The 19,759-nt window shown below is 35.8% G+C and overlaps 1 protein-coding gene across 4 annotated transcripts; it reads right to left on the reverse strand.

The window, feature by feature from the left end:
- Positions 1–125: 125 nt before the first annotated feature.
- rump (heterogeneous nuclear ribonucleoprotein rumpelstiltskin) lies at positions 126–16,382 on the reverse strand. 4 transcript variants are annotated; one of them, XM_088240429.1, is made up of 11 exons: positions 16,176–16,382; positions 15,786–15,976; positions 15,429–15,591; positions 13,238–13,292; positions 12,908–13,082; positions 12,597–12,743; positions 12,114–12,374; positions 6,627–6,780; positions 5,177–5,385; positions 1,950–2,085; positions 126–584 (listed from the first exon to the last, which is right to left on the reverse strand). In XM_088240429.1, the coding sequence occupies exons 2-11, from the start codon at positions 15,972–15,974 to the stop codon at positions 529–531; spliced, it is 1,545 nt and encodes a 514-aa protein (XP_088096555.1). In that variant the 5' UTR covers positions 15,975–15,976; positions 16,176–16,382; the 3' UTR covers positions 126–528. The 4 variants fall into 4 exon arrangements, with proteins under 4 accessions (XP_088096555.1, XP_088096552.1, XP_088096553.1 ...); XM_088240426.1 differs by having other exon boundaries at positions 13,238–13,298; positions 15,786–15,979; positions 16,176–16,323; XM_088240427.1 differs by having other exon boundaries at positions 13,238–13,298; positions 16,176–16,320.
- Positions 16,383–19,759: the final 3,377 nt, after the last annotated feature.

The following is a 19,759-nucleotide window of genomic DNA, read 5'->3' on the forward strand; positions in this document are numbered from 1 at the left end:
ATAAAAATAATATCCCAGTATCACAATTTCAATTTTCGAGCCAAGTTAAATGCATATATAATACATGTGTTCATGGAAAATTGACACAAGTACAATTTGAAAATAAGAAATAAAAAGCCGAGGTGTTGATTTTTATTTGAACCACATTTAATAATGAAGAAGAAATACACACCACAATTATCTAATGAGTCAATCACTGAATAATGACAAAATCTTCCTTAATCAATCTATCATATAGAGCCCTGAATTGATAGTCCATCGAATGACTTCAAGCGTCGTCGGAAAATATAAAAGACAGTGACAAAATCGATGCTAAAACATGTATACCTAAGATACAATGGTGTTGCGCAAACATTGTCATTCTATAAACTCCCTCTGCCATCGGTAGAAGCGCTCTCAGTTTTACTGTTAATATTAAAAATGTCAAAACTAAAAGCTTACACTAACAACTTAGAATACATATTGTGTAATTTTGCACAAATGTTTTGTGAATCTTTACTGTTGTATTTTCGGACCTTCTTTGTGTCCTCAGCAGTGACGAACGACGATAGTCTTCCCATCGATGCGTGTTTTGTCAAACATTTCTGGTAACATACATTAAGGAAATAATTAAAATGACAAAAGTTCGAGGAGACAAAAACACACAACACTCGCAGCTAATAAATTATGTTTTAAAATTTATATTTGAAGTACTAACTTTGTGGTTATTCATTATAATAAAATAAATAAAAACAACTTTGTTTTTAACCACTTTTTTTTTTTCTACCGACCGGTTTCAAAGCTATACAAGCTTCTTTATCAAGGTATACTTAACCAATGAATTCTATCCCATTTTATTCCATCAATATTGTGCTTCGTATGGAACTAATAAATCAAGTCTCAAGGTTGCGGTTTTGGAAATGAAATTTTATTTGAATAAGTTAAAAGTCAACAATGTTTTGAGTATGTTCAAATACTTGCAGACTGGCTGGATTTCCTCCCTAGGGAGTTATTCATATTTAAAATTTTCGCAACAGAGAGGGAAACATTTTTGAGAAGGAAAGGGAAGGGAAAGTGGCCACTTAAACCAGCCAATGACAGGTCATAAGCCCTTTAAATGCCTAGACTTCCATATTCCCTTCTCAAAAATGTTTTCCCTCTCTGTTGCAACAAATTTTAATTAAAGTTAAAAGTCACTTCAAAACGCCTAAAATTAGGCATTTTTATCGTAAAACCTTAAGAGTTCACGAAAATAAGTATTATTAAAATACATAATGGAATAAAAGGCATAAATTTAACGCGACAACTAATAACACTCACCGAAACACCGGCCGAAAGCCGAAACCAACTAAAGGTCACGGGTCGCGCATCCTTGCTATTAGTAATGCTTAAACTCTATGTTTTTTTGACGAGGAGACATTCTTTACTCTTCCTATATCGAAAATTACCGAAAGTAATAAAATTCACCAGATCTCCAGAAAAGGGTAGAATAAACAACTAAAACACGACCGAAACTTACTTCATAAGACTGTCCACAGTAAATGAATAATTTAACAAATATTTAAACTCTCAATCAAGAACAAACAAAACACTATTTCAAGCAACGACTCAAAAGCATCTGACAAAAAATTATATATTTCATTGACACGCTGCTAATTTCACATTAATTAAGGGAGCGGGTGGGTTGTCACACTTCCATTTTAAGGAATAAACTAACAATTACATACTTGTTACAAAAGTAAAAAATGTAATTTGGTAGAGTATCTTTCTATTATTCCAATTCCAGTTGAAGTTTAGTGAAATTTGTAGTGTTTTATAAAAATAAGATCACCCACTGTGTATCAATAAACTGCGATACAATATTAGTGATATTACTTTAAAGTACCGCACCCCGGGTAAACACACGAGGGTAAGACAGTTTGTTGTTATGTTATTATATGTACATATTTATAATGCTCGGCAAAGGATACTAATAGCCCTTGTGGCTCCCCAGTCACTCTGGAAGCGAACGACAGCCGTCTCACCATCGATCTTCTCCGCAAACTTCACTTCTCCAGCTTCTCCAAACTTTTCCCGGAGCAGTTGCCAAGTGACGGAGGCAGGCAGCTGTAGTGTTAATAAAACGAATCAATAAACAACAAATATAATTAGACATATCTAGCAACACAGATAAAAAAAATCTTCGACAATTAACATGACGTTGGCAAAAGTATAAAATATTGTCATACAGTGCCACTTTTTAAAGTTTAAATGATTAGATGTTTTTAATGAAAATATAAAAGTTGGGAAAAATGAAGAAATGTGGAGGTTTAAACGTACTTAGACAGAATGATGAATACACCGGTTTTAATTTGAGTTAGTTGTAAGAAATTGCCAGATAAACCACCTAATGTACGAGAAATATTTTTGTACAAAAAGTGAAATAAATAAATTTGATACACACAAGCTTTGTAAATGCCTCTATGTTCCCCTCACAAAAATATTCTCTATTGAAACTGTAATAACAAATTTTAAATAAAATAACAAAATCATGAAACATATACGAAACTATCGAAATAATTTTGTAGTTTTTTTTTTCTTTTGGATTTAGATCATTGTTAATTTTATTATTATTATTATGGATAACTTATATAGCGCCATTTTTGTAATAAAATACCTCAAGGGCGCTTTACATAGTGATTCTATTGTTAAATTAATATAATTGAAGCTTTTAAATTTGTAATTTAATTTTAAAAAATTATTTTGTTGTCACATGCTACGGATTTAATTGAATGATTTAGAGAACAAGTGGGTTTTAAGTTTTTTTTCCGAAACATCACTCCACTTTCACAGCCTCGCACCTCTGCTGGGAGAGCATTCCATACCATAGGGCCTGCGACCGCAAATGCGCGTTCACTAAATTTAGTGCGCTGTTCGCGTAGAGGTATAATAACTTTTCCTCTCGCCGTAGATGTAGCTGATCTAAGCGTGAGACGCCTGTCAGCTAGTTCATCTGGAATGCATAGTTCCCTTAGATATTCCGGAGCAGAGTTGTGCAGTGACTTATACATAAGCCAACAGAGTTTGTATTCGACCCTCTGTGGAAAACGTAACCAGTGTAGTTCCCGAAGTAGTGGAGTGATATGACTGAACTTAGAGATTCCGAAAATAAGTCTCACTGCGGCATTCAATACAGATTGTAGGCGAGTCATTTTGTTCATTGGTAGACCTGCATAGATGTTTGAGAATATATTTTAACTTACTGTGGTGCTACTTGTGAAAATCTGTAATCGGCTTATTTGTTATTTGTTTTTTATATATGATAAACGTAGCTGTTAGTTATCCAAATAAAGAATAAAAAATATAAAAAAATAAACACCTATCATGTACAATCCTGTCTCGACCTAGGTTTACCTAATGATGCAAGTAATCACAAAACCAATACACGATTTACTCTTAAAAGACTGTGCTAAAAAATCCCTCTGGAAACGGTGCTGTAACGTCGTGTTATATTAAGCAAAGTACGACCTATTTGAAGTACAGGTATTTTAAAACAACAATTTGACACATACATATTATACTTTTTAACAATCTATTTTACATAATTTGTAAAAATAATAATTTAACCTAGGCGTGTCATAGCAAAATATGACTTAATTTTTTTTTTCAATAAGAGAGGAATGTATATCAAGATTTGTATTCTATGTGGACTAGTGTGACAAGAATTAAAAATCTATAATATTAATACTTTGGAATTGGTTGATTGCGTCTGTCCCTTATACTCGCGCACAGGAATTTGAGCCTTATTATAGTGGTATCAGCGCTAAATCAGGGTAATTTTCGTCTGTTCAAATTTAAACTATTATTCATATTTACCTCAATTTATTTTTTAAATAAATAATGAGAATATATTTTATCAACTTTTATTATCACAATGTTATTTACCTATAAATTGATGTTTTTTTAAATGAACCAAGAGATTATAATGTTTTCAATATTATCACAAGAACATTTACCTTTAAATATTTTTTTTTAAAAGCCATGAGAATATTTAAATGCATTATGACAAAATTTCAATGATTCAGAGAACATATTTATAGATCCCGATAATTTAATTTTTATTTATGTTGCGAAAATAATTTAATTGTATCCTTAATAACATACAAGGTGTGTTCAGAAAATAACGGGAATTTTTCAATTTTGCAGGTTTGGAGAGTCCTATTGTCAATTTTTTTATTTTCTTTGATCCATTTTTTTTAACAAAAGAAAGCCATTTTCTGAAGAAGTGTGCAAGTTTGGATTTTGTCTAAGGGAAGAAACCAATGCAGGAGACTGGTGTGAGACATTGCATGGATTTATAAACTATTAAGTGTGTAATCCAGATGTTTATTAAAATTTATGTTCATGTAATAATTTTTTTTTGTAGTATTCTTTATTAACATGCATGCTTCCACTTTCTATTATGATTTATCCCAACTCAACACAGGGCTCTTGGCCTCATAGAGTATGGGATATGTTATAATTTTTTTGTAATTACTTATATGAATAAAGAAAAAAAAAAATATATATATATATATATATATATATATAATCACTAGATCCTCAACACAAAGCCAACTTAAACAAATACAAACTAATACCACTTTTGGACAAAGGGATTTTGAGTATTATTCAATTAAAATCTATAACCTACTTCCACTATATATTAAAACAATTAGTAACGAGAAAATGTTAAAAAGGCTATAAAAAAATGGATGGTGGAGCTAGGTAGAAGTAAAATTGATTGTCTCATTCGCCCAAACCAATATTGGATCAACTGCTCCACAAATGTATAGCTTATGTTAGGTTTTTGTTATTTTCATTGTGCGTTTCGTAATATAAATAATATGGATGTACATATATACCTAGTTTTTAAAACTGTCTGAAAATTTTGTTAATTATCTCTGTTTATTAAGTTAGTCTTCTTTGTTTATTCTCAAATGTAAATACATATAAAAAAAGTATATTGTTAAGTGTCCTCGGCACGGGTAACCCCAGTGAGGTCACATTATTTTTATTATTGATTATAGTTTGTAAGAGTAAAATATGAATAAATAAATAAATATATATTTGAAAATTACTAATGTGGCGAGTACAATGTTGCCCGGTTTATTATGTTTCTGTTTACATGCAGTTAGGCGAGCGATGTTCTTTTTGGGCAAATGAAAATAAAACTTACATATTTGATGAGAACCATGTCTCCAGGCTTGTCTTGGTCATGGTCCATGTCCCTGGGGTCATAAGGGGAGGGGGAGGAGCAGCCACCCGGGGGCTGGTGCGGAAAGCCAATCCCGAGCCCCGAGTTGTTGCTCATACCTGAGTTCATGCTGTTCATTCCCCCGACCTGCGACATGTTGTGGTTACGGCCAAACGTCGAGTTGCTCAAACCTGCAAAATAATCATCATAACCTTATGGGACTGTGGGTGGCATAGCCTTCAATATTGCCGTGTCCCAGCATCGGACCTATCGTGCGGGTGTGAGCTGAAATTCGGAGAACAGGACAGTGGACCGAGACATTGTCCCAGAGATAGACGGGCAGGCGATCTCTGTAGGATAATTGATTACTTCCACTGTCTTTGGTTGCATTGTCTTCATGTCAATGAGCACAGAAAGGACAGTAGGACAATAGCCACTTGCTTTTCGCGTGCTGAACTAAATAACTCCAATACATCTTGGTATAAAATAAATTGTCTCATCCTCAAGTGACCCTGGCTTAAGATCACTGAAATGCACATGTGCCAAATCATCTCACCTGAAATCGGGGACCGAGCATTGACCGAATAAATTGTTTTATTTTTACAATTTACACAATGGAACTCTACGCCTTCTAAGTGAGGGGGATCTTAACCACATATTCCTCTACTGTCTTGTACATGATAGATTCCTTTCCTTTCTCCTTGACCTATCCAAACCCTATCTTACTAACGCAAATCCTACTAAACTTCCTATGGTCAAATTAGTATTAGGTCGCCTTATTCATCTGTGAGATCCATCAATCAAAACCACTAAAGTAGTTACAATATGCCAATCCCTTTGTACACACAGGGCGTTAACTGCTCACAACCATATTAAGGACCAGGAATGAACCTTGAAGAGGGCATTCTTACTCAGCAGTTCATATCCGATCCTACGATTCTCGCCGTCACCTTCAGTTCAACACGATACATTATATTCTGCAAGACAAACATCATTACCCACAGGACATTAAATCAAAAACGAAATCGAGTGACCAATCCGGCGTAACGTTCTGGAGAGTTTTAACTTCGTCCCCGCCATGGAGACGTGAAGAACCAAAGAACACGACCTATAAAAGAACCACAAGGCGTGGTGCGGTCAGTTCAGTGAGTTTAGTCAGTTCAATAATTTTATTGCCGTTACTCTCGCGCTTTATAACCAAGTTCTGTATCTTATTCACCATGCAATAAATACGCATCGAAAAACACTTTTCTTACGCCTTCTCCAACCGGGGTAAGAGCTCCTACATTAAATCGCCAATCAAAAAGACCCGCTGAGAATCGGAATGAACGGTGCTTGTTGCAAATCAATCCCGGGGGGGTTAAAACCAGAAGAAGTCAACGCATAATATTGTCCTGGACGGTTGAATAATTTACACGTATAGAAGTCGTACCTTGATTGGAACCGTTAGAAAAGTTGTTGTTGCCGAGTTGTGGTCCAGGAAGTGAGTTGGTCACCCCGATTCCCATGTCCTGAAGGCCGAGTCCACCTCCAGACAGTCCCGCAGCAGCGTTGGTCAAACCAGACAAATCACCCGAAGCCAGTCCCTAAGATTTAAAAATTATCACAAAACTTTTTTTAAATAACTTTTTCAATAAGTCACACATGTATATAATTGAGAAAAGGGAATAAATTTCCTTACCCTCATTCACACCCCATAGTGTGCAAGGTATTTGTGAAAGAAGTTTTGTCATGTGGTGGTATGTTAATCCACTAGTACTACATAGTTCACACGAGGATAGGACAATGCTATCTTGTACCAGCTAACCTGACCTATGACATGCGCGTCAGAGGTGACACACCAAGATATTTCGGGTTACGGATGATTTGCTGCGTGCTTCTACGAGACCCCGTTCTCAGACTTGAGGAAAATCACATTTAATTGTGTTCTCATCGGGAACCGAACCCGGAACTTCCCGTGTATGAGTCAAGTGTCTTAGCCATTACACCATGGAGGCCGCCTTTGTTTTCGCTTTTTACTAATAATAAATAAAGAGTTCTACAACAATTGTCGTATTGTCCCACTGTTCTGTCCTGCATGTTCGAGGCTGTTCACGGAGCTGGGACAGGACAGTATTGTTCTATCTATTGTATTGCCCTCGTGTGAACTCTGCTTTAAGATTACTATTAAAAAAATTACATAATAACTGTAATTATTATACATTATACTGAAACTCAAAATGCATTTTCCATCTGTCAATAGATTTGTTACATAATTAGTAATAACTACTAACAGGCTTTTAACTTTTGCTTGTACAGAACGCTGCCAGTGAGTGTATGGAAGTCTTATAATGCACTAAAGAGTTGTGTATACTGGGTCAGCAATGATCATCTGTTTAAAACCATCTGTATGCGGAGAGCTCACAACAAACAGCTGGTACATAGTTAGTATATTAGTATTCTGTGAAAATCCACTAGATCAAAATAATAGCTTTCAGAGACAAGCTTACAAGACATAACGTGGATTATTCAACGATGCGTACATATACCTATCTTTTTTTTTTTAATGTTCTTAGATTTGGAGAAATTTTTTACTATTAACTTTCAGACTTCACCATCATATCTTACCTATGAATTCCATCACGAAATGTACAGCTATATTGTTCTTCTGTTTTAATTTATTGCAAAAATCAGATCTGTTTTAAAGTGTAGAAAAACTAGACAGGCTAGTATTTCCACCAACTGAATATCTCCCCAGAATAACTGTTGTGTATAATGAAATTGATTTTTTTTTCGTAATTACTGTGCACAGGTTGTTTTTTATGAAATTCTCATTTAATGTGTTAGTGAGTGATTTCGCAGAAGTCTTGTTTGGATCAGAGATCTGAGGTTCATTCTATGTTTTACCACAACGTGATTCCCATTTTCTAACACAGTTATTGACAACTACATATTATGTACATAATTGAAAATAGCAAGAAATTAAAATATTAGGGTAAATCATAAGATTAAAAAAAGACATGTGAATCCTTGAAAGGATAGTGAATTAATAGTGAGTTTTCTTCAGAATTTGTCCAATTATAGACTAGAATGTTTATAATTTTTTGGTACCAGCTTCATTGTTAATTAAAACTTTATTCAACAAGGTAAAAACACAAACCTTTAGGAGTTGGTAACATTTGACTAAAACGGGTTTTTAGATAAATATTAAATGGATCTTGTTATCAAAGCAGTTTATAAAGATAATTTAAAATAGTAATAATGTAGCAGATAAATGAGAATCTCCATGAGGATGTAAAACCCTCAAAGATGGGGTAATATTTTCCAGATTGTGGAGTTCAAATAAGATTTGGATGTGAATTTTGTGAAATGTAGAACAGTAAAAACAAAGAAGACATGATAATCTACATTCCAACGCACATAAAAAGTCTTATGGTCGGGTAAAACTTGGAATGGTGCAAGAGGAGGAAATGGTGAGACCGTAAAACTACAATCAAAAGACCCGTTACTTTTTAAAATTTAATTTAATTGCAGAAAATACAATTGGATATGGGAAACCAGATTCCCAAAGACAAGATACAAGAATCCTACAGGTAGTATTTATTACAATAAATACGGGATGTGCCAATTGTGTTCTCTAATATTAGACTCGGGGTAATTGATTATTTGAGTATCAATCTGACATTAGAACACAAATATCCAATTCTAATGCGTTAAAAAGATTCCCGCACTTCAATCACATGACTCTTCTTTTGCTAAATCTAATTTACAGGTTTAAATCATAATAACGCAGCCACAAAACAATTATTGTAGAAGAAATAATCATTGATAATCTGAAGTACGTTCCCAAACATAAATAAATACCTAAATTTTCACTACAACTCGATTAAACGTCAGATTATTTCCCATACTAATCTGTCGCACCATAGCTGTCATTCGTTATCCCTACACAAGTATATTTATAAACGTTATATCAAAATTTCATCTAGAAGCCGAGCGACGGTACCGCAAATGTTTTACAATAAAAAAGGATCATTCAAAATTTCATTACTACTAAAGCTAGGGTTTCCTAGGACAGCGGTGCCCGTATTTTAACGGCCGTAGTGAACGGTGATGCAATGGACAGCCGTCGTAACGGTGACTAGAGTTTGGTTTCCTAGGAAAACGGTGTTATCAACACCATTTAACACCGTTTCCCTAGGAAACCACTCTTTATTCGACGTTACGACGGCTGTCCACTGCATCAACGTTCACTACGGCCGTTAAAATACGGGCACCGCTCTCCTAGGAAACCCTAGCTTAAGCCATTTTTTTTTTAAATGTCTATTCAAAATTCAAATGTATTAATTTATCCAGTTTTTGCATGATACGCACTAATATATTTAGTTTATTTTTACAGACATAAATCTAAAATTATTATTTAAAACTTTGTTTTTTAATTGATTTCCGCATTAAAAAGAAAAAAAACAAAGAATATTATCGCAATGCTGCGCCGGCCTCCGCAAGTGTGATAGTTCATTATCAAACACTTCAAACCGCATCAAGAGTGCCAGTAGTGCAAGGATTGGAGATTTTTTACCCATCATTTGACTACCTTCTAAGTATGTTTTCACTTCGTTATAGTGAAAGAATCTTGATGAGTTGCATGGGTGCAGTGCAAGTACACAAGGAATTATGGACAAGTCGTCTGCGTCCAATGGGTAGACTCTATGAAAGAGTTTAAAAGAAACCACATAATATTTTAAAACAATGCAAGGACAAAACAAATTAAAGATAAAAAACATTTCAGAAACTAACTTGTGTTTCAAATTCCAAATAAAAGTAGTCACACAGCAGCATCAGATTTCAGACAATAAACACAGTTTATAAACATTCATAGAGTTGAGTCCAACTGCGGCCTCGTGGTAGCATTGCTTGCTCGGAATCATTGATAAGAAGTTTAATCACCACAACTTGATTCCTATTTTATAATATAGACAATATCTCGATGTTCCGTACCAATGCTCGTATTTGTTTTGGCTCGTTGCATAATATTTTTTTAAACTGCATATCACATTTTTTTTGTTTTCTGGTAATGTTTCGGTAAAAACAAAATACGAGATATTTTTAATCATGGAGAGATTTGTGTGTTAGTATAATAATATATAAAATATACTTAGTAAATATATTGCCATATGACTTATTTATGAACCGCTCGTATTTTTAGCGTTCAATATATTCTCAGTATTGATATGAAGGAGTGCAACTATGAATGAATAGTTAATTACCTCACCAAACAAGGAAAAAATCAAAAAACCGTCCACAAAGAGATGCCAGAAGATTACGGGGAGTCTGCTCCTTCATTATCGACGGTTCAAAAGTGGTCCAGTAAATTTAAGAGGGGCAGAGAGAGCATAGAAGACGACGAGCGATCCGGTCGGCCAATCGAGGCCAGTAATGAAGAAAATGTGGAGAAAATAGAAAATTTCATATTGGAGGATGCCAGAATGAAGGTGAAAAGGATAGCCGAGATTACTAGCCTATCCACTGGTACCATTGTTTTTATTTTACACGACTGCCTACAGAAGAAAAGTCAGTGCAAGATGGGTGCCGAGATTCCTAACGCCACTCCAAAAATCTCACCGCGTACAAAGCTGCAAAGGGTTTTTGGAGCTCTGTGGTGAAAATTCTAAACTATTGACAATTTTTTTGCCGGGGATGAAACCGGGTTCATCACTATGATCCTGAGAGTAAGCAGGAGTCAGCACCCAAAGAAGTTCAAGGTGACACAATCCGCACGGAAGGTCATGGCTACAGTTTTCTGGGATTCCCAGGAAATTTTGCTGATGGATTACAAGAAAAGGGAATCAATATCACCGAAGAATACTACTCTAGCATCCTTTATCAATTGAGGGAGGCGATAAAAGAGAAAAGGCGGGGGAAATTGGCCAGAGGGATCTTGCTCCTCCACGACAATGCACCGGTGCACAAGGCTCAAGTTGCAAAGGCTGCAGTTTGTGAATGTGGTTTTGCAGAAATCAATAACACACCGTATAGTCCAGACCTGGCACCAAGTGATTTTTTTCTGTTTCCAAATCTAAAGAAAGACAGTTGTGGAAAACGATTTGACGACGATGACTCGTTTAAAGCGTAAAACTTCCTAATACCACGCGAGCGAAGTTGCGGGTTAAAACTAATATAATTTTTATTAATTTTTATGTATAAAAGAGTGGCAATATTCTTTTTGATTGCTTTGAATTGAATCTATGTCACATGTGCATATAATATATAAACTTTATACAACATGAAAGATATTTCAACAATTTCAATGAAGTCTAGGCAATATGTTATTTTTCAAAAGAAATATTAATGTTTTTATGATATACCCAAATGTTTTCATTTTGGTACCATTTTCTTTCAGTCATAAATAACTGCTTTAGAAAATAGAAAAGAAGTTGTGGTAGAGTGGTGTTCGAATCTCAGACCTCGTGATTCAGAGTTTGCGACGCTACCCTGGCTACCATAAGTTTATTATTTGTTATGTGAAGGTAAGATCCAGTCCAGGAATTGTGAAATATTCCAGTGCAAGAACACTTTTTTTTTAAATATTTCATTTCAGGAATATGAATACTTTCGATTTTCGAATTGTTAATTCTATTTTTTCCCCCTGAACGAGTTCAATATAATGGAATATTTAAAATTGATAAAATGTAGCAAATTGTAGAAAATACATATGGGGTCACAGCAGACAAAAAAACAGAGGAGTTTTCAAAAACATTTAAAGTAGACGTTTTCGATTGTTTTTCTGTGATTGTATGTAAAAATATAGTTTACATTAATTGAAAACCTATTTTATTAAATATATGAACCCATTATCCCACAAATGAGTTCAACTGTATTTTGAATTAATTTAGTATGGCTTTCAGCGCGGCGCAAAGGGCGGTATTCTAGGCAAGCCCACCTGCTGCAGCAGCTGCGACTGCAGCTGGCCGAGGACCTGCAGGGCCGGAACAGCCCCCAGCAGGCCGGGAGCGGAGGGCGCGGGAGGAGTGGGCAGGCTGGCAACCACGTCGCGCAGTGGCTCCCCGTCCGGCCCCAGCCCCGGCCCGACAGCCTGCAGCCCCTCCGGCAGCCGGATCTCGGCCCCTGCGGGGGTGGCGCGGTCCATGCGCACGGCCAGCTTGCGCTCGAACAGCACCTGCTTGTCCAGCATCGAGATGGCCTGAAAGCACATTTTTAGCCAAATATAATTTTTTCAATCTTAGTTACATGATCTTAATACTGCTACGCTAGGTTTTATCGGAGTATGGAGTGGATGAAAACGTGATACGGGCTATTGCGTTAATGTATAAGGACAACACAATATGTGTGAGGTTAAATGTGATTCTGTTTTAGAATTATTTGATCAATGTTTAATTAACACTTTTTAAAAATAAACAATTACCTGTACTGCTTCAACAGGGTGGTCATATTCAATAACAGCGAAACCACGGCTGTTACCAACTTTGTCTGTGCTGAGATCGATATTCCTTATTTTTCCCGCCATTCTAAATATTTCCTTCAGTTTTTTTTTATCCACCTTATAGTCGAGCTAAAAATTCAAACAAAATTAGAAGGGTGAATCAAATGTCTTCCGTCTTCGTTGATACTTGAATCAATATGCTAAGTTAGTTGCTTTCCATAAATATTAACAGTCTAGGAAGTTTATCACAACTGATATATTGTAATTTTACGATAATCTGCAGAAAGACTTACGTTTGCCACAAATATACGGTTGAGCAGGGGACCGCGGACATTGATGGAATCCAAGAACTGAAGACTAAGTCCGTATGTGTTAAATCTCTCCCCATCTCCTTGCAAGCCCCCTCCTTGCATGCCCCCACCCTGCATACCCCCTCCCAATGAATTATTTCTATTGTCATTTCTGGGTCTGCAAATAAATAAATATTTTTTTTTTTTTTTGTGCGCACAAGTTATTGGTAAGAAAAATATCACAGTACTGATTAAACAAAATATCAAACATTATTTGTGTACCATATTACGTATGTACATATTTTTGAATTACCTATTTAATTGAAAATTTACCTCATTCCAGAATCATCTCTATCAAGCCAGATGGGATGTCCGTGCTTATTGCGAACTGTTCCTAAAACATATATCAATTATTTAATTCTCAAAATTATTTGATTATTTGTTTACACTCATCATCATCATCGTCATTTCCCAGTTTAGTAAATAACAGCATTTATCGATATTATTCCTGGCCGATTACCTTTCTTTCCCACCCTTCCCTTGACCCATCCTTATGGTACCTATCTGACATCACGATAGAAGAAATTTAAAATTAGAAGATTTGTATTTGGAACAAAACACACAACATTTGTGACATAACATCACATTGCAAAAAAGTTCTTGAATCGTGCGTCGTTCTAGTTACATATATCATAGTGCATTTCATCATCCAGTGCCCGAAATTGAAGAACATTCACATCATATCAAAGGTAGGTGTCCGTTCCACGATCCTATCCTTTATTCAAATACTTCCAACCTCTTACAAAACTGAATGAAATTCGTTTTTCCATTACAGTCTGCCTTTTCGTTAACAGCCACTGCATTGGCGCTCCAATTGGAGCGTATCTAGATAATTTTTGTTACATGGTAGGTAAGGTGATCAGTCTTACACTTCAGGTACCAGTCTTTCTATATTTGACGCCCACCCAGCCAGCAATGAAACCCAGGACCTTAAGAATGGTAGGCGATCACCCCAACTACTACACGAGGGGGGCTTATCTTCACTAGATAGAGTAGCCATAGAGAAAAAATGCAACTCCAGGGTCCTGGTTCTTTTTCACACTCAGAACTGTATTACCACACTGAGAATTACCACAGAATGACTAATTAAAGGCCAAATCTAGTTTCCGTGTGTAATGTCATCAACTATCAAATTATTTCATACTTAAATATCATAAATAGAGTCATAATAGAGTCTAGAATTCCAACCATCTATGCGCTCTACCTGCAGAACATGTAATCTAATTCTTATTTGTAAATTATTAATTTTTTAAAATAAAAACACTGAAAAGTCTTTAAAGTTATGTAATTTTTAAACAACTCCGTGTGTGACGTCACAAATTCTCTTTGGTGAGTTCTGCTGATAGGTGAATTGGCTTCCCGTAAACCGGAAATCTATCACAACACTATCATTGGTTGATTTAGAAGACCAAGTGACGTCGTTTAAAGTACAGTGGTGCCTCGCATAACGAACGCCTCGCACAGCGAACGCTGCACACAACGAACTTCCTTTTCGTTCATTTCACGATTCATACAACGAACTTCGCTTCACACAACGAACTTCGCTTCACACAACGAAGAAGAACAGGACAATGCTCAAAGGGAAGCGTCATCTGATAACGAGGAGCAACAATCAAACAATCAACCAATTCCAACTGCTGACATCAAGAACATCCTGGTCAAATGGAAAGCAGTTCAGGAGTTTACCAATGCCCACTATCCGGATTCCGCTGAAGCAAACAGGATCAACGACCTGTACTCCGATACTCTTGTCCGTTATTTCCGGCAGATGTTGAAGAAAAGAGAGAAACAAACGACTTTGGACAGGTTTTTCACTGCACCATCGGCCAAAAAGCGGAAAATGGATGAAGATGTGCAAGATTCGATTATTTCTTAAAATTAAAAAATGTGTGTTTTTTTCATTATGTTTTTAGATGTATCTAAATAAAAATAATAACAAAAAATTTATCTTTTTTTTATGTCATCTTACCATATTTTATGCTACAGAACGAATTATTTTTTTTAACATGTATTGTTATGGGAAAACGCGTTTCACATAACGAACTTTTCGCATAACGAACTTGCTCCTGGAACGAATTAAGTTCGTTGTGTGAGGCACCACTGTAGTTTGTTTTTGCAAAAGAAAACATTTTTTTATAAAATTTCCTATAGCACTGAACTTCTTCATTGGAAACAAGGACTAGAATCCCAACCATCCATGCGCTATGTAGCTAAAAGACATGTTGGGATACTTATTATACAATGCACTAGCGATTTTCACAAAAATGGCAATATTTAATTTTTCCATAATAATAAGACAGGATGTGATAGACTTATTTACAGGATTGACTAACAGAAAATGGACCAAAACTCTAAATATTTAGGTAAATGATAAAAATGATTCATAAAAAAATTAAGAAACAATGATCTAGTGGATTCAATTTAGCATTTGTCTTCACCAATTTGGACATATTTAAAATATTACCAAATTCTTCTTTGATAACGAGCTTCCTGCCTTCCAGAGGAAACCTGTGCATCACTTCCATAGCTTTCTTAACGTATTCGGGGCTGGAAAACTCCACAATTCCACACCCGCGAGGCTTGTCATTCTCGTCATTAAACAGTTCCACAAATACCACATCACCAACCTAAAAAACAGACATTTATTTTACATCAGTATAACATATATAATGACGTATAATAAATAGAAAGCTCCATCCTAGATTTAGCAAATATTGCGTTGCCCTCAACAATTGGGAAATATAACAATACAATGAGAGGCAGAAACTCACGATACACTTCTACCCAAAAACAGCCAACATTGTTATTAGTATGTACTTACATGGCGTCGAAACAGAACCTTTACATCGGACCATTTATATTCGTAGGGAATGTTTGAAACGAATACAGTATTTTCCCTGGCAGTCCTTTCTCGTGAACGATCTCTAGGATTGGCATCAGAAAAGCGAGAGGGTTTGTCACCTCGCCGGCTCCTGTCACGTTCACGTTGATTATCATTGAAGTTATCCATTCCTACTAGAATTAATTAAATGTTGAACGAAAACTAAATCCAGGAATCTCACGAAATATTGAGGGAGTAAAGAATTGTAACAAAAAAATGTTTCATTATGTTAAATAAATTGATGTACAATAAGAAATGGGAGACAAATCTATTCTCGCAGCATATTATTTACGATAAAATCTAGATACGAATATTTGTAAAAATACAAACCTTATGTTAAGTAAGAACTAATTATTTAAAATACAGTATTTTTCGAGGAAAAACTAAAACAATCACAAAAAATTACGTATTTAGCAAGACGCCGAAAATGACCGAAAAGCTTGTACGCGCCATAGATTTAGGTCATAGATTACTTAAACTTTAATTGAAATAATAGATGGAGCAATAAATATTTTATACCCTGGCCACTGCTATATTGCCGCCGCCCGTGATAATATGGATCATCTATGGTTTACGAAAAGTGGCCCGAATCTCTTCATCATGTAAATTTATGATCTCAAAACAGTCATAAAATCTCAACCGAGTTTCTTTGCGGACGACCTCAAACCTCAAACTTTTAAATTCTGTAATGTCCTGCCGGTAAAACAACTTTGTGACTACAAATTGATTGTAGATCACTTTGTTGATCCGGCATATAAAATAAGAGTTTCCCACACTCACAACACTAGATTAAAAACTAAGGGCTCCCTGTCTGTTCCCCGAATTACAAATTACTTCGGAGAGCGAACATTAAATTGCGTTGTTCCAAGAATGATCTCCCACAAACCATCATTAACATGAAAAATCTTCAAATGAAAAAAAAAGAACCGAAGAAATATCTTCTAGATACTTTATAGTGCCTGTTTATAAATAAATCTGTAAAATATAAATAAAACTCTGCACCACTGAAACTGTAAAAAACCGTTTGCGAACCCTTTTCTATACTCTGGACGACTACTCCAAGATTTAGAACATATCAACGAATAGAACTTGAACATACCTGTTTAAAATATTCATGCATTAAAATCTTTTGTCCCCGTAAAAATAAGCAGGTATTTTCGTTTTAGATTATAAAATCAACCTTGTTTGTATTGGAAAAAAACGCGGCGATGTTTCAAAATATTTCAATACAAATTTAAATATAACTTTCCAATACATTCTATTGTTTTCTGTAATCTGGGGTTTTTCATCAATAATGCATTTAAATATAACCTTTTAGTTCATGCCAGCCAATTCTCAAAAGAACCCCATTTTAATTACCGCCTTTACAAATAAATCCCCAATTACCTGAGCCGTTACTAGGTATTTACAAATATTCTGTTTATTATTAATGTCAATTACGACCTCGGGTTAAATTCAAATGACCGAGCGACGAATTACCCGGAATTACAAAACCCTTTCTATTGAAAATAATAACTTTAACAATAAATATTGACCCATGTTTTCCGCTGGGGAAAACATAACCTTTTTTAATAATAATTCGCAAACCGAAGGCCATTAAAATAATATTTGTTTTTTTAAAAACTTATTTAAAAATAACAAAAATAAAACGCATAATTAATTCCTCTATGATACATACAAACCTTTCTTATTCAAATTTCATACACCTTCATTTGTACGCGCGCCGATTATTCCAACTTGCCAGATATTAACTTAAAACTCTAATTAACCTTTTGCGCCATCATTTTCTAATCCGCGCCCGTGGTACATAAGGCACTGCACCAGTGCGCCAATCGCAACGTATCAGCGATTATTTTATAATATGTATGAAGGTATTTTACATTCACCCTACCAGGAATTGAACCTAGGACCTCAAATATGGTAGGCGAACGCGCCAACCACTACACTAGGAAGCGAATCATTTCCATTTTTTTTAAAAATTAATGATTCCTTTCTAATCTTCATAGGCATAAGTTAGTTTAATAATTTAGATTTCCATGTTAAGTACTTATATGTTTATTTTTTAAGTAATTAGTTTTAAACGTATTTAATTTTATATACATTCTAATCTTAGTTAATTATAATTTAATTATAAGAAATAATATGCAGAACATAATATTTTAGTTTTAAATATGAAGAGGTGTTTATGAATAAGTGTGGAAAAGAGACAATGAGTTTTATGCAATAAGCGAAAGGGAGAAGGAGAGACCTCTTTATTGGAGGGTTATAAAACCACCCCAAACAGTCGGAACGGACGAGTCGGAAACGAGCCAGGACGGAGAGTCGACCAAGAGTCGGTCGACAGTCGGGGAAGTGAGTCGAGTCTACGCGATCGTACACTTGATCGCGGAGACGATGCAGCGTGGAAGTCGAAGTTAGGGAGTTTAAGTGCAGTGAGTGTACAGGGTAGCCAGTGCTACGTAGCAAACCTCGTGGAATCCGACTACTCCACGAGGGTCATTGGAGGCCGCCTTCCAGTCGCGAAGGTCCCTCAACATCCAGGACATCCATCGTCCTCCAAAGGAACGCCAGTTTCCGGCACCGCCAGCGCGTGTATCCAAACCACGGCCGGCCAGTCTTCGTCTTCTTCGTCGCCGTCACCATCGCCACGGGACCGAATCCCGAGAGCCGTCCAAGGCTCTATCCATGGCAGATCTCCGCCCAGGACATCGCCCAGCATGTGTTCGTCCGAACGCAGCATCCGGACCACCATCTTTCATCTCTCCACATAAGTGAATCCGATAATATTGTGTTAGAATTAAGCTATAAGTGAAGAGTGACTATTACGAACTGCATTAATTAAGGACCTAGATCTGTAAGTATTTTTCTTTCTATCATGTTTGTAACTAGTTCTAAGAGTATTCTCATGTTCTAATTAAATAAGCATTGGTACATAAAACATTCAAGCTTTTTAAATTATCTTCCAATTTACTCGTTTTCAGAATAGATTTAAGTTTTCTTTATTTTCTTTTGGGCTTTAAATTCATTTAGTTTCAATTAGGATTATATTATCATGATGGGGAATAAAAATGGGAACACATGGCGAAATAACTTTCTATTTCACATATCCGCACATATTTCGATAAGGCAACAGAAAGACGCGATCTTTCTAATTCATCTCAAGTTTCCGTTCGGCGGATGTTCCCGTTTTCTCTCAGTTAGCGGAGAGACGGACAGCTTCCGTCTATTCATACGCGCGAACGCGGAACTTGATTTTTCACAGCCTCCGAGATGATCAAATCTCATTTTAATTTTTCTCTCATCGCCACCCTCTCCAAATACCCAAACTCCCCCATAAAAACTAAATATCTTTTATATTTCAATTTTAACCCCCCCGTGATAAACTGTCTTATCTCACTGAACTCTGAAAAACGTACAGTTTTTCACAGAGGTAAAAAAAGATTTCGGCATAATATTATCAATAGATTTAACATATACAAGACCTATGTAAGGCTTCTTTTGGAATATGGATACCAAGTATGGAGTTTTTAGTTTACTTAAGACATCGAGTTACTGGGAAATTCCAAAGATTTGCTATGAAAGTCCCCAAATTACTCAAAAAAGATGCCTTACCACGGTGGGGAGACTTGATAGAGACATATAGGATACTAAATTATTACTATGACTGCTCCCTGCACTAGATGTATCAATTCAATCCCAGCACCAATTTGCGGGGCCATAACAGGAAGCTCAACCATCTCCAAATTTCACTTCAATCCCAAGAAAAACTTTATTTCCAGAAGGGCGGTTTTAGACTGGAATTAATTGCCAAGCCTTAGTTGTCCATTCCATTTCGGTCAACCAGTTTAAAAACCGTTCGCGCCCAGGATCGCGATGAATTCAGAATGATGGTCTCCAACCTCAACTAGGAGCGG

Source organism: Micrasema longulum, unplaced genomic scaffold, assembly GCF_059751315.1.
Source record: "Micrasema longulum isolate JH-2025_06_02 unplaced genomic scaffold, ASM5975131v1 h1tg002448l, whole genome shotgun sequence".
NCBI classification, from domain to species: Eukaryota; Metazoa; Arthropoda; class Insecta; order Trichoptera; family Brachycentridae; genus Micrasema; species Micrasema longulum.